General features: G+C 41.2%; 1 protein-coding gene across 1 annotated transcript; it reads right to left on the bottom strand.

Annotated features, from left to right (window-relative positions):
* Positions 1-15,766: 15,766 nt before the first annotated feature.
* LOC128563427 (39S ribosomal protein L3, mitochondrial-like) lies at positions 15,767-23,669 on the bottom strand. The gene is made up of 2 exons (XM_053558688.1): positions 23,664-23,669; positions 15,767-16,499 (listed from the first exon to the last, which is right to left on the bottom strand). The coding sequence occupies exons 1-2, from the start codon at positions 23,667-23,669 to the stop codon at positions 15,798-15,800; spliced, it is 708 nt and encodes a 235-aa protein (XP_053414663.1). The 3' UTR covers positions 15,767-15,797.
* Between the last annotated feature and the right edge of the window lie 3,699 nt (positions 23,670-27,368).

Here is a 27,368-nt window from a genome sequence, read left to right as displayed (position 1 = left end):
TGAATAAACATCTTTTAAGCAGGCAAGTTCTGTCTGTTTCATAGATCTAGTCAGAATAATTCTTAAAGAGAGGTTATTTAATCTGAGACTATTTGAAACTACAACAGAACTTGTTGGAATGGACTGAACCCATACTCTAGAATAAGGACTCTATATACGTGGCTCAGTATATAGCTCAAGCAGCTAAGGCGCCAGCCACATACACCAGAGCTGTTGGGTTCAAATCCAGCCCAGGCCTGCCAAACAACAATGACAACTACAACCAAAAAATAGCCGTGCATTGTGGTGGGTGCCTGTAGTCCCAGCTACTTGGGAGACTGAGGCAAGAGAATCACTTAAGCTCAGGAGTTGGAGGTTGCTGTGGGCTGTGATGTCATGGCACTCTACCCAGTGTGACAGCTTGAGGCTCTATCTCAAAAAAAAAAAAAAAAGAATTCTATACACGTTACTGTATAACTATACAAGGTATAACTTCATGGTATGTATAGTGTATCATAATCATATAGCTCAAGCTCCAGTTACTATGCAACAGTATCCTGCCGTGGAATGCCAGTCATGCCTCACCCAGGAACTGCTGAAAATTGTTAGTGTAAGAAAAAATGTTGGCCTTTTCTGCTGTGATATAAATTCTCTTCTTTGAATGGTTCAGGATGTGGTGAAATTATTCTATGTGGCCCACAGTGGTTTTTCGCTTGTGTATAATTTTCTTATGTCAGTGCTCTTATTGCTCTTTGCAGAAAAGTCTTGCATCTTCTTCTGGTACTACCCATGAGATCTAGCACACTCCAAGGCACTTTGCTTAATGCTGAAGCCAGCTTCACCCATTGTGTAAGTTTTCCAGGGCTGTCATTATGGCATAGCAAAACCTGGGTGGCTTAAACAACAAAAATTAGTTGTCTGGTAGTTCTAGAGGCTAGAAATTCAATATTAAGGTGTCTGTGGGGCTGGTTTCTTCCAAGGACTTCAAGGGAAGGATCTGTCCCAGGTGTCTCTCCATGGCTGGTAGAGGGCCGTCACTTCCCTGTGTTTCTCCATTGTCTTCCTGTGTGTGTGGTTGTCTCTGTGTCCAAATTTGCCCTTGTTAGGATGCTAGTCATTGGAATAGAGTCCACCCTAATGACCTCATTTTAACTTGATCACTTCTGCAAAGACCCTGCAGAGCCACCTTCTGAAGTATTGAAAGTAGGATTTTGACATATCTTTCTCAGGGTGTGCCAATTCTATCCATCCAAGGATGGATGTTCTTTTTTTGCTAAGAGTTGCAGCCTGAATCTGCCCTGAACATCCCACTGAGCCCAGTCACTTGGGGTTTGCACCTTCCTGCCAAGTCAAAAATCTGCTCCTGCTGTATCAGTGAATGTGATGAGTTATCTCCCTTTAATGAGAAGTCAGCCTTGCTGACTGTGTAAAGTTCTATTTTGTTTTATTTTCCCTTTGAGCAGAAACATGGCACTATGACATTTTCTGTGTAAAACCAGTGTAATAATCTTCAATTGGCTAGAGTTAGGGCTTACTGGTAACTTTTATTTTCAAAAGATATAAGCCTATGGTTTTGAAGTTTATGATTTTGATCCATGGATGAATTTTGAAATCAGTTTGTAGGGTTCTGACTAGCATTTTATTAAAAGAATGGAAATAGGATAGGATAGGATAGGATAGGATAGGATAGGACTCAGCTGAATTAAAAAGAAAAGAAAACATAGAGTGGGTCATACATGGTAAGGCTGTGTATTTGTGGTAGTTCTTCATGCTACTCATCAGATATTTATATTTCCTTCCCCAGGCATGTCATGGAATTGAATTTCTGCACCCCCTTGAAGCCAGGTGTGGCCAAGTGACTTGGCCAATGAATGAAACGTGAGCAGAAGTGACACGTGTCACTCTAGGTGGAAATTTGAAGAGCCAGTGTGGGATTCGCTGCTCTCTGCTTCTGAGGCTAGAGACCTCTCTGAGCTGGAGGCTGCTCCATCAGCCTCCAGCCACCTCGCGGGGCACATGACACCGGACAAAACCAAATCTTCGCTGTTTTAAACTCTTGAAATTCAGGGATTGTTTATTGCTACAATATAACCTTGCCAATCTGACTGTTTGTCTGCTCTGTAAAACTTCTATTTCATTTATATATGTCATCATGTAAAATGAATCTCTTACAGAATGTTGTAAGCAAGAAGTTCGGTGGCCGCTGCATTTTTGCTATTATCATTTATCAGTGCAATGACTAGAACTAGAAAGGACCTGAGAAATCACTTAGTTCAATGTGGTTGCTTTAGAGAAGAGGCTGCCGAGGCCAAAAGATATCCAATGATGGATCTGAGTAAAGGAAGACTAGGACTCAAACATATACTTGACTTTCAAGCCAGTGCTTTACGATTACCCCATTCTCTGGGTATGATCATATGAAAGTGCTTTGAAAACTACCCAACCTCATAACATGTGAAGAAATGACATTATCACAATAGGTGGTAGAGTGAAGTGGTTAAGGACCTGGACTTTGTCAAACCCGGTTTCATATCCCAGCTCACCACTTACAGACTTTATGATCTGGAGAGTCATTATTTAATCTCCCTGAACCTGTTTACTTCCTTATTTGTAAAATGAGGATAGTCTTCCTTATCTGGGTTCAAGAGAGAGTGAATGAAAAGTTCTAAGCACAATATCTGTCCCAACAAGTGTTAATACATTAGTGGTAGTAAATATAACACCGAAGAATTTTTGTCGAAAAAGAAAAAGTAAAAAGACACTTTTGAACTTGGAAAGAGCTAGAAGTAACTGCAGAATAGGCTTTTCAACTATGGTACTACTGACATTTTGGGCCAGATAATCCTTTCTGTGGGTGCTATGCTAGGCACCATAGAATGCTTTTAAAAGAGATTCAAGTATCACCCATATGGTAGAGATCCAGGTTCTAACTTTGTGTCGCTGATGTCTTGAGGACTTGCTCTTTGCTTTGGGGGCTGCCCTGTACATTGCAGAGTGTCCAGCAGCACCCCAGGTCTCTACTCACCAGATGCCAGCAGCCCTCAGTTATGATGACCAAATATCTTCTCAGATGTCGCCAATTACTTCTTCCTATTACACAACAAAGGCAAAAACACAGAACAAGTTCAACTGTCTGAGCTTCCCTAACTGTTAGACTTTACTGACGCATCCTGATTAATGTCTATCTCATCAACTAGAGGAAAAGCTTCGTGAAGGTCCTGGATCACTCCTTCCGCTGTGTCTCCAGGGTGCACATCAGGGCGCACATAGCAGATGCTTAATAAAAATGTCACCAAATGAATAAATGACAGTAACTTGTTTCTGTGGTCCCTATCTCCTAACTAATGGGCACAGGTTTCTACAGGATCAAGGTCAGATTAGGTTTGTGGAAAGTATCTCCCCTCTCACCTAATCCCTAAAATAAAAAAGATTATCTCAGGAGAGTTTATTCTTTCAAAGAAATGTTTCTTCATCAGAGCATAGATCCTCAGAAGGGTGTCTGAAAAGGGTATAATAAGGTGCCAGTTTTTAGGGTCAGCCATGAGAACCTGAGAGCCAGCATGAGGAACCCTTTCCAGGTCGAACTGACAGAAAAGCAGGATCCAGAGAGGTTTCCAAATTCTGTGGCAGGTAAAGACAGGTCCCATGCTGAAGATGGGGTGTGGGCACGGCCAAGTTTGTAGATAGACAGAAAGAAATTGCAAAGTCACGGTAGATGTGACTCCAGCCCCTTCCTGATACTCAGGGGTGTGGGCTATTTCCCAGGAACGCAGCCATGTGGATAATGATGTTTTTGTGTTCTAGGTCACTCTGCCCTTGTTATTTCTCTCATATGGTGGTTGAGTGAGCCTGAAAAAAGTACGTACCCTCTTTTCTGCTCTAAAACCATGCTATCCACTTACTCAGCTCCTGGTTCTGCCTAGATACACAAGCCTAATAGCAGCAATTTTGTTTCATTCTGACCTCTTTTGGGGATACAAGCCAGGAAACAAACAGCCTTTCCTAAGTACTCCTGCAATCATAAATTCTCATTGGTGGAGTGGTTTCTTGTCATTCTTGCTGGCCCTTGTTCAGAGCCACCACTTTGCCTTTCCTGAGTCTTAACAGCTGCAGCCAGGGCTTCCTTGACTCCCTCTCCATTTACTTTTCCCCCACACGAGTCTTAGGCTTTGTAGTTGTAGATGAATCTCATTTCTCCTTCCCTTTTCCAGCAGCTTTGAAGACCACATGTATCATCTCCTACCTCACATGCTTTCTTAACCTGTCTCCTACTTTTGTCCTTGAACAAAATGCCACTCCTCTTTTGCTCTCTAGCAAAGATGGTCTCTCTAGCACTTTCTAGTAAAGAAGGGACTATACTGACAGCCCAACGAAAAATTGGCAAAGACATGAGAATGGCCAAATGGCCAATGAACGTATAAAATTCAACCACAATGTTTATTAAAACCACAAATTAAAACCACAATGTCCTACCACCACCCACTCATCACAGTGGCTAAAATTAAAAGGTTGAGAAACACCAAGTGTTGGTCTTAATGCTCGTCCAGTATAAATTGGTATAACCACTCTGAAAACTGCTTGGCAGTATCTACAAAAACTAAACATATGCAAATTCCCTACATCAATAAGTGTGTGTGCCCATCCAGACACATATTCTAGCATGTTCCTTGCGGTGCTATTCATAATTGCCTCACACTAGAACCACCTAATCCCCATCAGCTGAAGAATAGAAAAATAAACTATTATGTCTTTACATGGACTGTTTACTACAACCCATTAAGTGCATTATAGTCTCAGAATGGGATACCATACAGCAGTGAGAATGAATTCTGCACAAGCTAATGCAACAACATGAATGAATCCCACCAACAAAATGCTGAGCCATGGAAGACAGACAAAAAGAATATGCAGGACAGAGTACCAGTTAGATAAAGCGCTAAAACAGGTAGGAACAAGTCCGTGCTGTTGGAAGTGATAATAGTGCTCACCCTAAGGGATGAGGAGGGAGCATGTGGGATGTGTCTTGATTTAGGGGCCATTTATATAGGTGTGTTCATGTTAGAAAAGTTTGTCAAGTTGTACAATTATGACCAATGCACTTTTCAGTGTTTATGTAATATGGCATCAGGGGTCAGGTCACCTGGAGGCAGACTTAGATAGGTATCTGTGTACAAGAAGCTTGTCTGCGCCCGTAGGGCTTGGGCTGAGCACGTTGGTTATTTATTGGAGTTAAAGCTGCAGTTTTCTGGAAGGCACAGATGACTTTGAAGCTGAAAAGCTTCTTTAGTAAACTCGGTGTTCCCTGCAGTGGCAACAGGCCCATTGCGAAATCACATTCCACTGGGTCTCGCTTTCCTCCCAGCCACTGGGCTGAGTCACCTCTTTGGGCAGGACCCCACATTTCATTCCCAGTCAGTCTGCCATTCATTCATCTGTGCCTTTTTGTCCCAGGGAAGGGCCGGGCTAGGGACAAGCAGATTGCTGGTGAGTTTTAGCCACCAAAAAATCCTCTGCAACGGAGAAAGGATCACACCATGGTGGTTTGGTTTCAAGTTTCATCATAACTGGTTATGCTTTCCAGCAACAGAGCTGAAACAGGAGCCAGGAAAGGCAGAATGGGGCGCTTGGCCAATGTGGGGTGGAAGGGAAGTCTGCCTCTAGCAATGTTCTTCCTCAAATTTTCTCGGTGGTATCTTCACTTTCCTTTCTGTCCCTTCATTACCTATTTAAAGCTTAAGGTGCTCCATGCCTTGGGGCTCTGCCAGTGGCTTTTCAGGGAAAAACCACATAAGAAGAGCAGCACGAAATCAGATCTGTTCTTCTCCCTACATTGCCGTCATCATTTCATTGGAGAAGTGCTTGTGGCTCAAAGGAGTAGGGCACTGGCCCCGTATACGGAAGGTGTTGAGCAGCACGAAATCAGATCTGTTCTTCTCCCTACATTGCCGTCATCATTTCATTGGAGAAGTGCTTGTGGCTCAAAGGAACATGAGTGCTGAGGGCTCACATGTCTCTAATGGACTATTTCAGACTAGACCATAAAGGGATATGGCCGCCCCATGGCGCTGTGTTAAAGCAGATTGTGAAGGTTTGCAAAGTCTCTGGGTTCATGGTTCAATCCCTTTCCCAGGTAGCTCTGACGGGCTTTATGCAACACCTAACCGTTCCCATACTGCCAAGGAACTTGGCAGCAGGGACTCTATAAAAGGTTGTCAAAGTGGATATTTACAGTTTTGTGTCCCAGAACAGCCTTTCTCTTCAAGGAAGTGCTACTTCAAACCATGAGGGCTCTTAATTCACGGGACTCCTGTGTCTTCAACACAGTAAGGACACATGACCCAAGATAAACCCATGGCAAAAATTCATCTTTTTATCCATGGAGATTGGTCCAGGGATGATATATGATATAGGCCAGACTGCATGAAATTCTTGGACAGGATATTTGCTCCAGGACACTGGAGCAAATGAAAACATAGACTTTCTTTTCTGATTGGTAAACTATACGAATTTGAGTGTTGGCCAGGCAAGTGTGGCTCATGCCTGAAACCTAGCACTTTGGGAGGTCAAGGCAGGAGGATCATTTGAGGTCAGGAGTTTGAGACTAGCCTGTGCAATAGTGAGACCTCGTCTCTAGAAAAAAGAGAAAAAATAGCCAGGTATGGGGTGGTACCTGTGGCTCAAAGGAGTAGGGCACCAGCCCCATATACTGGAGGTGGTGGGTTCAAACCTGGCTCTGGCCAAAAACTGAAAAAAAAAAAAAAAAAAAGCCAGATATGGTGGCAAATGTGTGTACTCCCAGCTACTTGGGAGGCTGAGACAGGAGAGTCACTTGAGCCCAGGAATGATGGTGAGCTATGATGATTCCAGTGCACTTCACCCTGGCAATATAGTAAGACTCTGTCTAAAAAAAAGAAATAAATGAAATCATTTGGCCTGCAGCTTCTGCCATCTGTGTCCCTTGCTAAATGGTCTTATGTGAATAAAACCCACATAAGACAAGTAAATATACCTGCAGAGTTCCAGGTATATTTATTCTGATTTCCTTACACTAGGAAGAGCAAACGTAACAGTTTGCACAAAGCCATCCCAGGTTATACCCATTGTCCCAGCTTAATCATTTACTTCCATTCTCAGAAGTGACCCTGGTAGACACTAAATAAATGATTAAATGATTTAATCTTTGTTCCTATTGCAATGTAGTTAACTAAAGCAATAAAGTTTTTATTTCCCCCTTAAGCTGGTTCAAGCTGGTTTTCTGTCTACTTTTAACTGATCTACCAGTCTTTGCTAAATTAATAAGGAAATCTTTTCCACAGTGTGACTTCTAATCTGATTGCTCGAAATTCTCCCGCCGACACCTGGCTCTGTATCTGGTGCTTGGTCTTCACTTGCTCCGTGGAATTGACACTTTGAGCTCCTCTCAGCTTATCCGACCACTTTGTCCTGATTGTGAGTCCTTTTACTCCTCATCTCACTAAAGGCCAGAATTGCCCACCAAATTCATCAGAAAGCTCCGGAACCACATTCAGAGAGGAAAAGAGCAGGGTAATCCTGGCGGGATTACCTACATGAATAAACTTCAACAATAGTTTCTATCTTTTTTTTTGCCCAAAATTCAGTCCAAGAAGGGAGTGTTCATTAGAATAACACGGATCTGGGGCCCATTTGTTCCTGAGGAGAGAATAGGACCCCATTAAGTACTATGCAAAATGAGGGAGAGGCAATTTATTCCCCAATACAGGTGTTGGGCGGCGCCTGTGGCTCAGTGAGCAGGGCACTGGCCCCATATACCGAGGGTGGCGGGTTCAAGCCCAGCCCCGGCCAAACTGCAACAAAAAAATAGCCGGGCGTTGTGGCGGACGCCTGTAGTCCCAGTTACTCGGAAGGCTGAGGCAGGAGAATCTCCTAAGCCCAGGAGTTGGAGGTTGCTGTGAGCTGTGTGACGTCACGGCACTCTACCGAGGGCAATAAAGTGAAACTCTGTCTCTACAAAAAAAAAAAAAAAAACAGTGGAAATAGATGCTGGAGGACTAATAACACATTCTACAATGTGCATTTAATATTTCAGTAGTCAGCTAGCTGTTTGTATGTCTACACAACAAAAGCTGAGCACTCTTGAAATACATGTGACTGGGGCTTGGGGTGAAGGTCAGGTGATTGATCTTTTTGGAATAACCAGGAACACCGGATAGGACCACCCTAAGTAAGAATGGAGATAGTAATGTTCGATTGTTCATTTGCATTCCATAGTCACGGCACAGAAGTTTGTGGCTACTCTCTGTAGGAAGCTTGGGGGCTCTCCTGACATACTCATTCTCCTGCCCCAATTCCACCCTCCTGGGCAAGATCACATTAAAGCTGGCTTCCAGCGTCCTCCTGTGATTCAGTCTCCAACTTGCACCCCTTTTCCTAGTGTAATCTCCCTGGCTCTGCACCTCTGCTCCATTCCCTTGTTTTGGCTTCTGACCTCACAATTTGTTTTCCTGAATCAGGAACCCTACCCTTCAACATGCCTTTATAGCTTTGCATTTTGATTCTCTCCTTTTCTACTATCCTTCCTTTATAAAAGTGCTTTGGCTAATATATAATTCAATCCTGAGACCTTATACCTTAGCACTGAGCCTTTGGTTCACCCCAAACCGAAGGAACAAACATAGTGAAGAAAAATACTGGTCCTGGAGTCAGAAACACCTGACTCAAACCTCAGACCTGCCATGATTGTCACTGTGTAAATCTGGGGATTAACCTCCCAGCAAAATGATGCCCTATAATTTTCCAAAAATTCTGTACACAATTTTATAGATTTGTTTTAAGTCTTCTGCCTTATTTGGTTATTTGTTGTTTTCTTATAACTAATTCAGAACATATCTGTTTTCCTTTAACCTCCATTGTATTAGTGAGGGTGGACTCAGCTATGCTAGAATAACAAATTAATCCACCAATTAATCTCAGTGGCTTAACACAATGAAAGTTTGTTTTCTGCTCATGCCTCATAGCCTAATGAGTCAGGATGCTCTCTTGTACAGAAGACTCAGGGATCCAGGCTCATTTCATCATGTGGCTTCTCTATCCAGCAGAATCCTTCTCTTCCAGCCCCCTGTCAGTGAAAAATTTCAAAGGATATTTTACAACTAGCCTTGGAATTGTGTACATAACTTCTACTCATGCAATTCTCTTGTCTCAGCCTCCCAAGTAGCTGGGACTACAGGTGCCTGCCACAAAATCCAGCTAGGTTTTTTTTGTGTGTGTGTGTGTGTGCGTGCGCATTTCATATCCCACAAGGAAAATGCCCACATGAAGATATTAAAATAGCACCCAGATACTTGGGAGGCTGAGGCAGGAGGATTATGTGAACCTGGGAGTTTGAGTCCACCCTGGGCAACATAGTAAGACTCCCTCTCTTAAAAAAAAAGATATATACATGTATATGAATAATATATGTAGTCCCTGGGTACTGACTGTAGTTCATATGTTCGAAGATGAATCATTTTGTTATGAGCTGATATGCTACAGATGGTCTGTTAGAGTTTTGGATCACAAGACAAAACAACCACAGTCAGCCCTCTGCATGTGCAAGCGCCACCCCTCGGATTTAACCAATTGTGGATCAAAAATACTGTATTCACAAAAATTTAAAAAAATAAAAATACAATAAAATAATACAAATAAAAATACAGTCTAACAAACATTTACATTATATTAGATATTATAAGTAATCTAGAGATGATTGAAAGTGTATGGGAGAATGTACCTCAGTTATATACAAATACTACACCATTTTATTGGAGGGACTTGAGCATCTGCAGATTCCTCTGGGACCCTGGAACCAATCCCCCCCTTGCCCCTATGGATGCTGGGGGATGATTATGTTTGATTAGAGCTGATTATTTGTGAATAGAGTTAACACAAAGCATTATAAGGGCATACAGATATGTCTGCTTGAATTCTGTGATTTAAATTCACCTTGGGTTGATTCACAAACGTTATCACCTATGGGATATGAAATAAAAGAAGGTTCTGGATACTGATGCTCATGAAAAATGATTTTGTACCCCCTTCTGTGTTTCATTTTGCTTCCTAATGTGTTTTTCCCTTGTCTACGCCATGATTTTTGGCTCCTCCGATTTGGGTCTGACGCCCCACCTGACGTGCATCTTAACATGTCTTTCTGTTGCCCAGCTGCTAACCTGGCTCTATTTCCTGTTTGCCATCCCACATGAATCCACAGCTGCAGCCCCTCCACGTGGACTCTCTGGCGCTTCTTTCATTACCTGTTTTTGTTCCCACACGAATATTTATGCTTGCCCCATTGCAGCCAACATCCCAAAGATAGATAGAGTTCAGCACTCAGTGAGCACTGGAAGAGGCTGCTGGAAGCTGATAAGATGTAACAGATTTCCAGTTAAAATGGGGAAGGAAAGGGTAAGCGAGAGGCAAAGTCGGTTGGTGGTCAAGGAGAGCAAAAGGCAACATCAAAAGGAAATAGTCTTACATTCTAACTCCCAGTCAGCAGGAATTTTTCATTGAACTTAATCTACAGTCTAGATGCTAACTGTAAGTTTCCATCAAGAGAGGAGAGTATTGAATGAGAAGCTGTGTGAGCACTATGTTAATTTTTTGCGGTAGAATTCTTTCAGGGTGGCAGGGGTTAGGAGTCGGGGGAGACCCCAGCAGGCAAGTCAGAGGCAGTCTCTGTTGCCCCAAGGGGTGGTCTCAGCTCATCATAGAACTCTCTGATTGTCTGACCCCACCAGTCTCGCCAGACAAACCAATGCATGCTTTGTTACTGAACTCAATCGTTTCATATTAAGAGTTTTACATCATCCACAGTCATCCATGATGTGAACAAAAGCCATTTCCAAGGAGTCAGAAGAGGTCGCTTCAGCGCCTGGCTGAAACTGGCTGGTGAGTGCAATGTGCATTCTGCTCCCTTCACACAGTCCGGCGGGAGGGGGAGGCAGGACGCCTCCTAACAAGTGTGTGCATTGTGTCAAGCAACTGTAAGTATGCACAGCCACTGAGCTTTTTCTTTGCTGATAATCTTTAATTGTCCACACCAATGTTGCCTCTTGATAAAACTCTGCATAGTCAGTAACTTAGCTAGGATAAAGAGCCGGCTGACATGCTCCCTTTCTAAATGAAAACCCTAACACCCTCTTTTTGACTTTGAATTCACGGAAGAGAAACACAAGAATTACAAGAATAAAAAATGTGGCAGCAATTAAAAGACAGCAGCACCCTTCACATCCTGAATTAAGATGAAAGCTTTTTTTCTCTGCAGAGGAGGGTGTGTGTGTGTGTGTATCTGTGTATGTACATGTGTGAGTGCAAAGTCCAACTTCCTCACAGAGCCCTGACCTGTGACTAGTTGTTTTGTATGTTGGAGGGCAATGGGAGGTAGAAGATTGAAGGTTAGGTGGAAAAGACGAAGCATTGTGAGATGCAGTGGAAAGTATTACTTGGGGTAATGTACGCAATGAGTAAATCAATAATGTATATAAAACACTTATGTGTGGTGCATTATGGACATTCAGCAACTATTGTTATTGTCAATGAAAAACTCCTTCTAGAAGCCTGGAATCCTGAGGACTTGCCTTGATTTGTTTTATGGTGGGTCCATAAAAAAAGGAGGTCCCCTCCATGCTCACTGTAAGTTCACTTTCTCCTCTCTTATCTCTTAAGAAAGACACTGGATTAAAGATCTCCTGTACTCCACCAGATATGTCACCAGCGGCCTCACTGTCATAAGAGCATGGGGAGCGGGTGAAGACATACAAGCTTGCTTCCAGCAATGAATGGAAATGAAAAGGAGAGTTCAGGGTTTACATCTGAGAAAGGAGGCAGGAAACAGGCAGCAGCGAAACTTTGGTCCTAGCCTCACTTACATTTTAGAAAAGATCAGGGACTATTGCAAATTTGGGGACATGTTTAACAAACACAAACCTTCATTCACAAATGTATATCAAGGGGTTACCGTGTCTTGCGTGCCTTATGAAGCCCCAGGACTATGAGAACTCATGGGTGCGGTTCCTGTCCTCCAGAGCTCCAGGACCTGCCAGGTCACTTTTTGGTTGCTCGCCTGGGGAGATTAGCACTTAATATTTAACACAGCAATGGAGTCCAACAGATCAGGAGCATCAATTACTGTGTTGAGTGGAATGAAATAAAAGGTGTGCATGAAAACAAGAATACAATCTATGAAGGAGGCTTGGGAAGAAGCTACTACACCCCCAGTTTTGGAGCAAAGGAAATCTGAGGAATGAACCAAATGATAGGTAATGATGTCGAGAAGAAAGAGGAAAGCAGGTGGAATCACTGATGTCATGGAGAAAAGCAAGGACTCAATGGCAGCCACCTGGTAAGAGGAATGATCCCTACATCATCACTGCTTATGAGGCAGCGGGTGTGGTTCCCAACAAGAGCATCAAAAAGTGGGGTGCTCTCAAGGAGCAAGTTTTTAGTCTAGATTGTTCTCTCTCACCATGTGCTTGTCTGAGCATGTGCTCTTGGGCAAACTGGCAGACTATAGGAAGCAGACAGTGGCTGTGTTCCAAACCTGGACCCACAACTTGACCTGTATGTGACTTGGTGCCACTGGCTTAACCTTCCTAGACAGCTGGGTTCCTCCCCTGTAAAATGAGGATTTTATTAGAACTTACCTCATGGAGATGTTGTGAGGATTGAATGAGATCATCCATAGGAAACATTTAGCAGAGGAGCTGGCATACATTTAGAGTGAAATAAATAGTTATTTCTAAGATTGTTTCTCCATCCATAAAATGAGAGAGTAAACTAACAAATTTACAAGGTCTCTTACAGATATTAAGAGTTCTGTGATTTCAACTTCTCTTTCCATTTATGTAATAAGTTGGGAGTGTGGAGCACTGGTGAGAAGAAGGGAAGCAAAGAAGTTAAGTGGACAAGTTGGGAAGCAAATGATTACCCTGGTCTTGCAATAAAAAATAAATGGACAGGGCACAGTGGCTTGCATTTTTAATCCTAGCACTTTGGGACGCCAAAGCAGAAGGATCGCTTGAGACCAACTTGAGCAAGAGTACATCCCCGTCTCTCCAAAATATAGGAAAATTAGCTGGGCAGGGTGGTGCACCTGTAGTCCCAGCCAGGAAGCAGAGGCAGAAGCCCAGGAGTTTGAGATTGCAATAAACTATGATCACGCCTCTGTACTCAAGCCTGGATAATGACAGAGTGAGACCTTGTCTCACTAACAAAAAAAGAGAGAGAGAGAAAGAATCTGAAAAAACAAAGATTCTTTGTCTGTTCATACAGGCTGTTCTGATGTCCACAAACTCCCATCTCGCTTACAGCTTACCATACTTGTTTCCTTCCCTTTCTGCTGATAAATACCAGACCTGGGAGTCTCCCTAATTATTAACTAGCCTTGTTAGTTCCCATGTCAAACAGTCCATGGGTTTCTCAGGTTCAAGAGGAAGGGCTGCTGGAGTTTAAGGTTGGAGCTATGATGATGCCCCTTGCTGTACTCTAGCTCAAGTGACAGAGCAAGATTCTGTTTCAAAAAAAAAAAACAGAAGGGAAAGAAGGAAGGAAGAAGGAAGGGAAGAAGGAAGGAAGGAAAGAAAGAGAGAGAGAGAAAGAAAGAAATAGAGAGAAAGAAAATGAATAAGGGAGCCAGGTACAGTACTATCATGCCTGTAATCCTAGCATTCTGGGAGGCCAAGGAGGGTGGATTGCTTGAGCTCATGGGTTTGAGACCAGCCTGAGCAAGAGTGAGACCCTGTCTCTAAAAAAAAATATCTGGGCATTGTGGTGGGTGCCTGTAGTCCCAGCTACTTGGGAGGCGGAGGCAAGAGGATGGCTTCAGCCCAAGAGTTTGAGGTTGCTGTGAGCTGTGATGCTACAGCACTCTACCAAGGGCAAGAAAGTGAGATTCTGTCTCAAAAAAAAAAAGAAAAGAAAAGAAAGAAAGAAAACAAATAAGGGCTAGTATTCTGCTTCCTTGCCCTTCACAGTAGCAGAAAGACAGACATCTTTAAAAATCTGGGCTCAAAAAGTTTTGGCTACACTTAAACACACAATTTCAAAGTTAGGTAACAGCAAATGTCCTCCCTCTCCCCTCCTTTAGCTTCCTCCATATGCCATCCCCTCAGACTGGACAGAGGGAGGTATCAACGGCCACTTTTATAAAGCTCCCATTCTGAACTGGTCTCTGTGGACCCAGGCATCTCAGACTTCAAGGAAAGAGGTTAATATTTAACCCTAAAGGAGCAAAGGACATTTAGAGTAAAGATATGGAGTCCCAGAGGCAAAGAGAGAAAGTCACATAGGCAGAATGACATGTAAAGGAAAAAGAAATTTGTCAAGTCCTGGAACTAAGAAAATGGGACACGTCAGTGAGGGTCTTTACAGAGCACTTGTTTACTATGCTGATGGCAGTCACCAGATGTACATGGCCTGCAGCAACCTGTGCTCCCCCTCTCACAGCAGAGAACTCTTGCCAATAACAGAATCACCAGTGGGGCCACTGCTTACGCAATCCTAACGTGAATCTCCAAAGTCTCTAGCCTTAGGAGGCTGCCCTCAACAAGTAGAATGATGTCTCAATTAAGGTGTGTTCAGGAAAAGAAGCTCCTCTGTAATCAAAACGAAATCTCCCATATATATTCTGAGAAAGTGCTCCAGGATCCAAGTTAAGCAAACCCTACAGCAATGATGATGACTTGCATTGCCAATTTCTAACAGGCTGGGAAACTGCTGGGAGGCTCACAGGGTAGTAAATAGATAAGCGATAAGAAACAGGTATTTGGAAATTATCCTATAGGAAATTTTAAGTTTTAAAGATCATTTGGTAATTTATTCATATAAAATTTTTAGTTTCAAAGGCGAGGTAGTTGAGTAAGGATCTGATGCAAAATTATTTTTGTTCTCTCCAAGTTTATAGCCAGAAATCCAGAGCTTTATTTTCTACCAATCTGTGAATCTCCTTGCTTTTCAGTACCTGAAGAAAATAGGGAAATAACAGATGGGCCATTTCTTTTAATGTCCAGGAAGTTTCTGAGTTACGAACATCTAACATACAACTTGCACTTGTGAATGGAGGCTATTACAGGTAATAGGTAAATATAACTGTTCCAGCTTACAAATTCAACTTAAGATGAAACCTATAGAACCTATCTTGTTCATGACTTGGGGACTATTGGGGCCCAGAACTGGCCAGGGAGTGGTCAGGTCTCTGCCAGGCTTATCTATTGTCGGGACAGGGCCAGCTGTGCTGTTATCTTGTTCGGGAACAATTAACCTTAGGTGCCTGAGGGCTATTCCCCTTAGCAGAAGAGAGAGAAACAGTCTTTGAGGGAGAGAAACAGTCTTTTTTTTTTTTTTTTTACTGTGAGGTATTTTATTATGTATAATAATTCAGAAGTTAAAAAGTAAAATGGTATGATTCACAACACACACACTTCATCAACTAACCAAACCAAAGATTTAGAGCTCCAATATTTTTAGTTCTTCACAAAAGAAAGCAAAACAAACATAGTTACCAAGAAACAAGGAATTTTGGGGACCATGGTAACCTGGGACAAATCTTTGACAATCAGAAATCAGGTAGAAAAAAAAGGGCCAGGTTCTTAATCTCTCTTATAAAGAGGACTCACTACTATCAATCCATCCCACTTCATTTCTAAATAGTTAAACAAAGGTATTAATGCATCTAACAGCTTTTGTAATGGGCTATATTCGAAATTGGGTAGCAACATGGAATGTGTCTCACTGCAAGAAGGAAAGTGATGCTGGCACTCATCTGGTTTCCTTGAATAGAAGCTGCTGTGGCTCAGTCACTATGATCATAAGACCATCCCCCAGTACGTTTTGGCTGTGACATCCACATACTGTCCTGGACGAAAGTGAGCAGCATAAAGAGGAGTGCCTGGCTTAATTACAGCATTATCTGTTACATGAAAGATTTTAACTTTCTGTTTTGCTGGTAATCCAAGTTCTTTGTAAAATTCCAAAATAGATGGAGATTTATGGAAACGTGATACGGTTTTTCCTCCTACGTGTAGGGCTGCCATTTTTCCATTATGGTTTTCCTTCGAAGTATATTTTAAGACATGACAGTCTTGTACCTGAAGTAACGTGACCACATGCTTTTGACCATCTTTGGTCCACAAAGGCATCATGCCCAGCTTCAAGGCAATAAGGCCAACTCTACGGGAACCTGGTTCCCAAGGATGTATAGGCCACGGTTCATCTTTCAGAGGACACAGTTTACTTGCTAACTGAGCTTTATCTTCATCAGAGACCAACTGCTTAATAAATGGGACATTTTCTTCAGAAAGATGCTCATCCCACCAAGTAGCACTCTTGCCATGGAGACTTCTAACAAAAAGCCAGATGTCTGTTCTGGCATGGAATAGCTGGGGAGGGCTCGGCTCGCGACACCTCCGGGCGCCCCACTGCTCTACTTTCACAGCGTCCCCGCACCACCGCCACGCGGTCGCCGGACCCCTTGGGGAATCGTCGCTCTGGCAGTTCACCGATGCGCTCTGTGACGGAAAGAGTCACCAGCGTCACTTCCGGTCCTTTTTGCAATACGTTCCGGGCCGAGAGAAACAGTCTTAACAGGAGAGTGAACCTTAGCAGCAGTCAATGCCCTTTGAGCAGGAGAAGCGAGAAAGAGAGTGAGCTAGTCCGTGAAAGAATAGCATGCACGCTCCCCAACTGACTTCTTCTGTGGCTACTTATAGATGTAATCCCATGGCTATTAGTACCACAGGTGTAGAGACTGACAACAGGTGTAGAGACTGACAATCACTGATGTTCTGTCTCGCAAGCTCTCCAGTTCTCCAGTTAAGGAGAGCTGAATCCCTTCCCCAGCCCCTTATCACCAAGGGGTCATATTACTGAGATGTTATATCACTGGTGTTTCTTACAGTTAGAGAGTGTTCTGAGCTTTGCTCTCACTTCTCCTTCCCATGAGGCTATTACAAGGTCTGCTACAGGAGACTGCCCACACTCAATTGAATGGAGTTAATTATGTTTTTTTCTAACCCTTGTATTATACAGTCTTACAACAATTAAAACCACCAAAATTGCCAGTGGACAATGACTCTTTCAAGATGAAAGATAATTAGCATGGTATAGTATTAATAATGATATGTGTAATAACAGTAGCTGCCAATATTTATTTTTGGAGCACTTACTGTGTGCCAGACACTATACTAAGGCTTTAAATGTGCTAACTCATTAATTTTTATAATAGATCACTAATACTTCATATGAGATTACTATCACTCTTAAAAATGAAAAAACTAAGAATTACAAAAGATATTCTGAGAATTTCTGGAGCATGAGTTCCAGTCCCAGCTATACATAAGTTGGTGTGAGTTTTGGGAAAAAATCACATCTTCTCCAGAGTGCATATTCTCTTGTTTAGGAGGCATAAAAACAAAACAAACATTATTTATTGCTTATTTAATATGAGTCAGGCACAGGAATAAGCCTTTTAACAAGTCATCTAATTTAACCCTAACAACGGTCAAATGAGGTAGGTACTGCTATCCCCACCTTACAGATAAGGAAACTGATGCCTGGAGAGGTGGAACAACTGGACGTGCTCTAAGTGCTATAACTGGAATCTGAACGTCAGTCTGTATGTCCCCAGAGTCCTTGCCTTAAAGGGAATATTCTTTTGCCCAAAAGAGAATACGCACTCTGGAGAAGGTGTGATTTTTCCCAAAACTCACACCAGCTGGTGTGTAGCTGGGACTGGAACTCATGCTCCTGAAATTCTCAGAACATCTTTTTGATTCTTAGTTTTTTTCATTTTTTAAGAGTGATAGTAATCTCACTGTGACCTTTCTGGCCTTGGTTCCTTTAGACTTGTCTTCTCTGCCTGCAATGCTCTTCTTTCAGATTTCTGTAAGGCTGACTCATTCCCTTACTTTAGGCATTAACTCAAAACATCAGGTGTGCTGACGCCAACATCTCTGGTTTTGAGATTTTGTTATGTGGGCTACTCTTACTGGGGTTAGGTGATATCTCAAAGTAGTTTTGATTTGCATTTCTCTGATGATTAAGGATGATGAGTATTTTTCATGTGTTTGTAGATCGTGCGTCTGTCTTCTTTAGAGAAGTTTCTCTTCAAGTCCTTTGCCCACCCTGAGATGGGATCACTTGTTCTTTTCTTGCTAATACGTTTGAGTTCTCTGTGGATTCTGGTTATTAAACCTTTATCAGAGGTATAATCTGAAAATATTTTCTCCCATTCTGAGGGCTGTCTTCTTGCTTTACTTACTATGTTCTTGCCTTTGCAGAAGCTTTTTAGTGTGATCAGGTCCAAGTAATGTATTTTTGATACTGCTTCAGTTGCCTGGGGAGTCCTCCTCATAAAGTATTCCCCAGGCCGATTCCTTCTAGAGTTTTCCCTGCACTTTCTTCAAGTATTTTTATAGTTTCATGTCTTATGTTTAAATCTTTTATCCAGTGAGAGTCTATCTTAGTTAATGGTGAACGGTGTGGGTCCAGTTTCAGTCTTTTACAGATCACCAGCCAGTTCACCCAGCACCATTTGTTAAATAGGGAATCTTTTCCCCACTGAATGTTTTTAATTGGCTTGTCAAAGATCAAATAATGTTAAGTGGCTGGATTCATCTCTTGGTTCTCTATTCTGTTCCAGACATCTACTTCTCCGTTTTTGTGCCAGTACCATGCTGTTATGATCACTATCGATTTATAGTACAGTCTCAGGTCTGGTAGCGTGATTCCTCTTGCTTTGTTTTTATTTCTGAGTAATGCTTTGGCTATTCGAGGTTTTTTTCTGATTCCACATAAAACAAAGTATTATTTTTTTCAAGGTCTTTAAAATATGACAATGGAGCTTTAGTAGGAATTGCATTAAAATTATATATTGCTTTCGGTAGTATAGACATTTTAACAATGTTGATTCTTCCCAGCCATGAGCATGGTATATTTTTCCATTTGTTAACATATTCAGCTATTTCTTAAAGTTTCATAGTTCTCTTTGTCGAGTTCTTTCACATCCTTTCTTAGGTATACTCCCAAATATTTCATCTTCTTTGGCACTACTGTAAAAGGAATAGGGTCCTTGACTGTTTTTTTGGCTTGGTTATTGTTGGTATATATAAAGGCTACAGATTTATGGATGTTGATTTTGTAGCCTGAGACATTGCTGTATTCCTCGATCACATCTAAAAGTTCTGTAGTAGAATCCCTAGTGTTTTTCAGATATATGATCATATCATCTGCGAAGAGTGAAAGTTTGATCTCTTCTGACCCTATGTGGATACCCTTGATCACCTTTCCTTCCCTAATTGCAATGGCTAAAACTTCCACTACAATGTTAAAGAGCAATGGAGACAATGGGCAACCTTGCCTGGTTTCTGATCTAAGTGGAAATGATTTCAATTGAACTCCATTCAATACGATATTGGCTGTGGGTTTGCTATAGATGGCCTCCATTAGTTTAAGAAATGTCCCTCCTATACCAATTTTCTTAAGTGTTCTGATCATGAAGGGATTCTAGATATTATCAAAAGCTTTTTCTGCATCAATTGAGAGAATCATATGGTCTTTATTTTTTGTGTATTTAAGTGCTGAATTACATTTATAGATTTACGTATGTTGAACCAGCCTTGAGACCCACTTGGTCATGATGTAAAATTTTTTTAATGTGTTGTTGGATTCTGTTTGTTAGGATCTTATTGAATATTTTTCCATCAATATTCATTAGTGATTTGGTCTATAATTTTCTTTTTTGTTGGGTCTTTCCCTGGTTTAGGGATCAAGGTGATGTTAGCTTTGTAGAATGTGTTGGGTAGTATTCCTTCTTTTTCTATATTTTGGAAGAGGTTTAGTAATATAGGTACTAGTTCTTCTTTAAAAGTTTGGTAGAATTCTGACGTAAAGCCATCTGGTCCTGGGCTTTTCTTTTTAGGGAGATTTTGTATAAGTTGATGCTATTTCAGAACTTGATATAGGCCTGTTCAACATTTTCACTTCATTCTGGCTAAGTCTTGGTAGGTGGTGTACTTCCAAGCATTGGTCGTTTTCTTTCAGATTTTCGTATTTCTGAGAGTAGAGTTTCTTGTAATATTCATTAAGGATTTTTTGAATTTCTGAGGGGTCTGTTGTTATATCATCTTCTTCATTTCTGATTGATGAGATTAGAGATTTTACTCTTTTTTTCCTGGTTAGGTTGGCCAAAGATTTATCTATTTTATTGACCTTTTCAAAAAACCAACTTTTGGATTTATTGATCTGTTGTATAAATCTTTTGTTTTCAATTTCATTTAATTCTGCTCTGATTTTGGTTATTTCTTTTCTTTTGATGGGTTTAAAGTTGGAATGTTCTTCCTTCTCCAGTTGCTTGAGATGTCCCATTAAGTTATTAATTTCCTCTCTTTTTGTTTTCTTGAGGAAGGTTTGCAGTGCTATAAATTTCCCTCTTAGGACTGCCTTTGCAGTATCCCAGAGGTTCTGATCATTTGTGTCTTCATTGTTGTTTTTGTTCCAAAAATTTAGTGATTTCCTTCTTAATCTCGACTATAACCCATCTATCATTCAGCATAAGTTTATTTAGCTTCCACGTTTTTGTATGGGTATGCAGATTCCTGTTGTTATTGAGTTCAACATTTATTCCATCATGGTCTGAGAAGATGCAAGGAATAATTTCTATTTTTTTAAATTTGCTGAGGTTGGATTTATGGCCTAGGATGTGGTTGATATTGGAGTATGTTCCGTGGGCTGATGAGAAGAGTGTGTATTCAGTTATGTTGGGATGAAATGTTCTGTAGATGTCTGTTATGTCCAGATGTTGAATGGTTAAGTTTAAATCTAAAATTTCTTTGTTTAGCTTCTTTTTGGAGGATCTATCCAGCACTGATAGAGGGGTGTTAAAATCTCCAACTACTATGGAACTGGAGGAAATCAAGTTGCTCATGTCTGTTAGAGTTTCTCTTATAAATTGAGGTGCATTCTGGTTGGATGCATAAATATTAATAATTGAAATCTCATCATATTAAGTATTGCCTTTAACAAATATGAAGCGTCCGTCCTTATCCTTCCTTATTTTGGTTGGTTTAAAGCCTATTGCATCTGCAAATAGGATTGCAATGCCTGCTTTTTTCTGCTTTCCATTTGACTGGAGTATAGATGACCATCCCTACACCTTGAGTCTATATTTGTCTTTTAATGTAAGGTGAGATTCTTGTATGCAGCAGATATCTGGCTTGAGTTTTTGTATCCAGTCAGCCAACCTGTGCCTCTTTAGAGGACAATTTAAACCATTCACATTAATTGAGAATATTGATAAGTCTTTCAAGAGTCCAGTGGACATTTTTAATCCTTTTGCGACTGTGGAAGTTGGAATTTGATCAAAATTTTCTGGGTGGGTTTACTTTTGTGGTGGAGGATTAGTCTGAGAATATCCTGGAGAGCTGGTTTAGTTATGGAAAATTTCTTCAACCTGTGAATGTCATTAAAGTATTTAATTTTGCTGTCATAAATGAAATTCAGTTTAGCTGGATATACGATACTAGGTTGAAAGTTATTTTGTTTTAGAAGATTAAAAGTTGATGGCCATCCTCGTCTAGCTTGAAAGGTTTCAGGAGAGAGATCTGCAGTTATTCTAATATTCTTCCCCTTGTAGGTGATGGTTTTCTTTCGTCTGACTGCTTTCAAAATTTTCTCCTTCATATTAACTTTAGTGAAATTGATTATGAGGTGTCTAGGGGATGTCTTATTTGGGTTGAGTCGTGCTGGAGTTCTGAAACTGTCTGCTATCTGAATTTCAGAATCTCTTGGCATGTCTGGGAAGTTTCTTTCATTATCTCATGGAGAAGAGACTCTGTGCCTTGTGAAGCCACTTTGTCACTTTTGGGGATCACTATAAGACGAATATAGGTTTTCTTCAAATTATCCCTGAGCTCTCTGAGAGAGTGATCTGTTTTTGCCCTCCATTTCTCTTCCTCTTTGAGAGGTTGGGAGCATTTGAAAGCTTTGTCTTCAATGTTAGAAATCCTTTCTTCTGCTTGCTCCATTCTGTTATTGAGGGATTCGAGTGTGTTTCTCAGATCTTTGAGGGTTGCAACTTCTTGTCTCAATGTGTCAAAATCTTTGGTCATTAGGTCTTTAAATTCTTTGAATTCTTGAGGTTTCTTTTGGGTTACTGCTTGGAATTCTAATTCAATCTTATTTGCTATCCAGATTCTGAATTCGATTTCTGACATCTCAGTTATTTATTTGTGCATGGGATCTTGTGCTGTGTCTGCCCTATTGATCCTTGGAGGAGTTGATCTACTCTGATTATTCATATTGCCAGAGTTTATCCATTGTTTTCACCTCATGATTGTTTTTTCACCATTGCCTCTAGCTGTCCTCAGAGTTGGGAAGGTGCCTCTCCAGGATTAAACCCCAGCGGGATCACTCTATTGTTGCTGGATCTTTGTAGGGAATGACCCTGTGTGGCTCCTCTGGGGCTGCCCCAGCCAGGGAGTTCTGGTTGTGGGAGCAGCTCCGTAGTGTGACATACCTGGATCCAGCAACAGGGCTGGAGGGGGAGGGTGCACACAGTTCTGGGAGTGCCTGGCACCCATTGACTTTGGCTCAGAGAGCCCAAGGCTCCATCAGTCTCTGGCCAGCAAAAGGGCTCTGCACAGAGGCAGGAGGGCTCCAGAGGGCACGTCACTACAAGAGTCCCTGGCCAGACCAGCAGGCCGGTGTGGAGGTAGGGAGTGTATAGGAGGGAGGATGCAGGGGTTGCGGGGCTCCCAGGGTTTCTGGTCAGGGCATGCTGAGGCCCAGTGGGTGCAGCTTTTACCAGGGTCTGGGCAGGGGCAGATTGCTGATCACGGCACAGCTCTTACGGAGGTCCTGGCACCAATCGCTGATCATGCTCAGCTCTTACGGAGGTCAGGGCACAGATCGCTGATTGCGCAGCTCTTACGGAGGTCCAGGTGCCGATTGCTGATGGTGTGCCACCTCAGGGAAATTTCTCCATCTGGAACTCCAGGAGATGGTGCTGATAATGTTCAGACTCATAGTAACTCCATTCATGACAATAACAATAATGGAAATAACCCAAATGCTCATTGACAAGAAAATAATAAATAATTTGTGGTCTGGAAATTTATGAAGCTGTGAATAATGAATGAATTATAACTATACACAAAGACTTGGAAGAAACATAATAATATGATACTGGATTAAAAACAAGCAAGTCCTGGAAGATTTGAAACTTGGCACTCTTAATGTTCATTTTTAAAATCCTAAACAATTGCTAAGAACAAAAAAAGGTAAGAAACTTATAAACTCAGTGTTCACCAGAGAACTTCTTGAATGAGAAAAAGTGGTTGGTAAAATAAATATACTTAGATGTAAATTATTGTCAGCATGCTGGTTTTTAGCTTGGATGGTGGTTTCTAGCATAAAACCACCTGTTTTAACACTATGATTTCTTATTTCCCCATCCACAGAGGCTTCTAGGAGATAGACCTAAAGATAACTCTTGAAGGATGAGCTGGATCTTAGGTCATATCTACTAATTTTGGTATTCCTAGTGCCAGCATATAGTGTTCAGAAAAACACAAATCTTCAGAAAGGTTTCTTGAATAAAAGAATCAATGCATAAGTGAATAAAGGACAGAACATTTAAACGTTCTTTTGGTTAATATTGAGTAGTCTGATCTCACCTCCATATTCTAAACTGCCCCCTCCACAGAATTATCTAACTAAATTCCTAATTCATTGAAAATAAAATTAACAAACTCCCAAAAGAGTAACCAAGTATATGGTATTTTTCCTTACAGAATATTCTATAATACCCATCAATACTGACCTGAGTAGGGAGAAAATGATTCTGAATCCAATATAGTACAAAAAAATCTCTTTAATGCAGGAAAAAGACCTTCAGAAAATGTCCATTATTAAGTAGACGTACAAGTGGCACTTTTGGCTACATAAGAGAATTAGATATGAGTCCCATGTGTTTTCTCTGACAAGTTAGTAGTAGATCAGCTTCAGAGTGCAACCCTTTCTTAGGATTAAAAAATGACTAATTTGTTTTAAAAGTCAGGAAAAGCTGAAACCCTATAGTCATTGTTTTCAAAAATGTAACATTTATTTCATGCTATACTCCTATGTGTTTTCATACAGTAATTTCAAGTATTATATTACAATTTTTAATAAAGGGGGAAAATAAATCTCAACCAAATTTTAAAATAAAGATAAATATTAAGTACATTTACTAATGCATTTGAAAATAGCATATGCTATCTTTGATGATCGACTTCATTTTAGTACCAAACGGAAGAAAAACACATTACATCTGAAATTTGTCATTCAACATATAAAACCGTGGTTGACATCAATAGATTTCAACCAATTAACAAAACTGAAAGGTTTTAGAATTATTCTGATCATTTATAATCAAAATGAAACAGGATTAACACGCAAGAAGACAGAATAGTCAATATCATCAGTTGAAAATGAAATCTTGAAAGCAAATTATTTTTACAGCATATTAAAAAGGGAGTAGTATTTGGAACTGTAAGACTCTAAAGTGAGAGCAGAGACATTATTTCCTTTCCCTCCAATGCAGTCACCTTTATACAATGATGTGAAGTGGATCAAAGTTGATCACATGTGCTCTATGAAAAGATGGATATCCTCTTCCTGTTATCCACCACTTTTCAACTAGTTTTCTTATTAATTTACACAATTATTTAACAGAGATTAATAATAGAACATCAGACAATAGAATTAACCCAAAAAGCAACTGCACTTTTCTCTCCACATCAGAACATGGCTTTCAAATTTGCACAGAGTCCGCTAATGAAGAAACAACTAGTTTCATCTCCATCACAAAAATAAACACATCACACGAACACATGAAAAATCAGAAGTGTTTTTTAAGGGAGAAAAGAGGGATATTTCAGCAGTTCTCAATGACTGAAACCTCATACACAGCACACTTCCCTATTTGAAGATTATCCCCACCAACACACATATATAGGAAATAAAAGCTCTCCAAAACACTGCTTATTGTCCATTGAGGTTAATTCTTGGTGTTATATTTAGAAAGGTGTTATATTTAAAATTTTAAAGCAGGACAGCTGTGTAGAGATCAGACAAAAATTTTTTTTTTAATGATATGATTTAACAAATCAAGACCTGAGTCAATTAAAATATATTCCCTTATCTTCACATGTACACAGCACTTCTCCTGTTTTATGAATAGCATACACGCCTGCTTTGGTGGCATTACCCTGGGCTGCATGAGCCTATACCATAGGCCCCATGGCTGGAGGGCAGAAGACTGGCATTTGGCACAAATTCTGACTCAAAAAATCTCATGACATGCCACGTGACCATTCCACACCTCCTTTTCCTCATTGATCAAAATGAAAAAACTAAACTGCACTCTATGTGGCCCTGTATCATTTTAGGATTTTCTGACTTTGAAGTTTTCATTAGGCGCTAAGCTTTATTCACAACTTAATAATGCACACTTCTACCCAGTTGTTAGTCAGTAATTTTTCATGTGAATAGCCAAAAACTTTCCACAACCAGTCATGGGCCTTCACTCCACTGATAGTGGATCCTTACGCTTGGCGGATTTCAAATGGCTACAAATTGTGAGGCTCTTTCCATCAAAAGGGGGAGTGTAACTCCTCACCCCCTGATTCTGGGCTAAATTTGTGACTTTGGTTTACCACATTGTGGGAGTATGACACTGTGTAACTTTCAAGCAAGTCAAGCAAAGGCCTTATGGTTTCTGTTGTCTCTCTCTTCAGGCTCCCATCTTGGCCTTGGGAAAGGCCAGGTGGAGTGGAATGGAGGTGCCTCAGCCACTAGCCCCAGCCAGCTTCAAGATGGATGCATGAGGCCATCCACCATCAACCAGCCTCTGACCAGCCTGCTCACTGATCACAAAGGAGTGTGGAGAACCACCTGGCACCCACAGAGAACCAGCAGAGTTCTGCCTACATCGCCAACCCGGAGCATCACAAGCAAATAAATGGTGCTCTTATAAGTCATGATTTGAGGTGGTTTGTTAGACAACAATGGAGAGCTGACACGTTACTCTAGGTCAGGAACTCCGGGTGGAGGGAATACACTGCGTACCAAGACACAGTCCCTGTGCAGGTGCTTAGAGTCTCGTTTGGGAGACAGACCGCATCAGGTCAATTTCAAAGTAAATGTCATCAATGCTATAATGGTGGGGTGGGCTTAGGATAGAATTTAGAGAAGGGGCAGGGAGCTGACAAAGGCTTCTCAGAAAAGGTAATATCTAAAGGCAATTAATAAGAAGAAAGAATTTTTCAGACAATAGGGAGACAGAAGAACAGTCCTCCTCCCAGGGAGGAGAAACTGCAGGTGCAAAGGCTGGAGGGGGTGGGCTGGGATTCCTAGGGCAGGCGGAGTATTCGCTTCAGTTGCTATGTGACAATGAGGATGTAGGAATGGGCTGGAGAAGTGGCTAAGGTAAAGCTCACCCGGTCTTAAGAGATTCCCTGGTATTTGACCTTTAAACTGAGGATGATGAGAACCAAAGAAGGAAACCCTTTCTCCTTCACTCCCTCCCTCCCTCTTTCTTCCTTCCTTCTTTCCACATGCACAGGAGGAGGTTTTGTGAAGTCACTAAAGACAGATGCTTCTCTGGTGCTTAGCTCAGCTAAAGTGAAGCTCTCATAGGTCGGGGTCCAAGATTATGGGTAATGAAGGCAAGAAGAAGATGCCATTTCTCCAAAGACATTCCTTCTTTTGTCGAGTAATGAATACCTGAGAATAGAAAGCATTTAAGACTCATATTTTAATGATGGTATAAAAAGGTTTTTAAAAGCCAAGTGGTAAGATCTTTCATTTACTAGTCGTGTAGCCTTGGGCTAGGGACTAACCTCTTTACTTGGTTTCCTCATCTATAAAATGGGAATGATGATGGTACTGACTTCACAGGTCAACAAGGGCAAACAATGTAAAGTCTCAGCACTGCCTTTGGCACAGAACAAGCCCTCAATATAAGGTCCCTACACGGGGAAATGTTAGGGACAACAGGGTAGCATTAAATAAGCATGTGTTTGAATTCAGACGCTATCACTTGGTAGTTCTTGCAGCTGTACGCACTTGCTCAGACTTATATGACAGCTAAAAAACACGGTGTTAATATCTATCTTGTAAGGTTGTGATGAGGGTTGAAAGAGATCTATACAATAAACATCATTGCACAGAGCTTGACATACAATATAAATGCACCCACAGAAGCCATAATATTTCTCAAATGTAAATCAATGCTATTAATGTTAGGCATTCTATATTACGTCACAATCCTATTCCCTGACTAAAGCTACAGACCAGAAAAATTGGCTTACCAGAAACACACACACACATATATATAT

The sequence above is a fragment of the Nycticebus coucang genome, chromosome 13 (assembly GCF_027406575.1).
Source record: "Nycticebus coucang isolate mNycCou1 chromosome 13, mNycCou1.pri, whole genome shotgun sequence".
Taxonomy (NCBI): Eukaryota; Metazoa; Chordata; class Mammalia; order Primates; family Lorisidae; genus Nycticebus; species Nycticebus coucang.
Note: the sequence above shows the minus strand (reverse complement) of the source record. Positions and strands in the feature narration are given on the sequence as shown.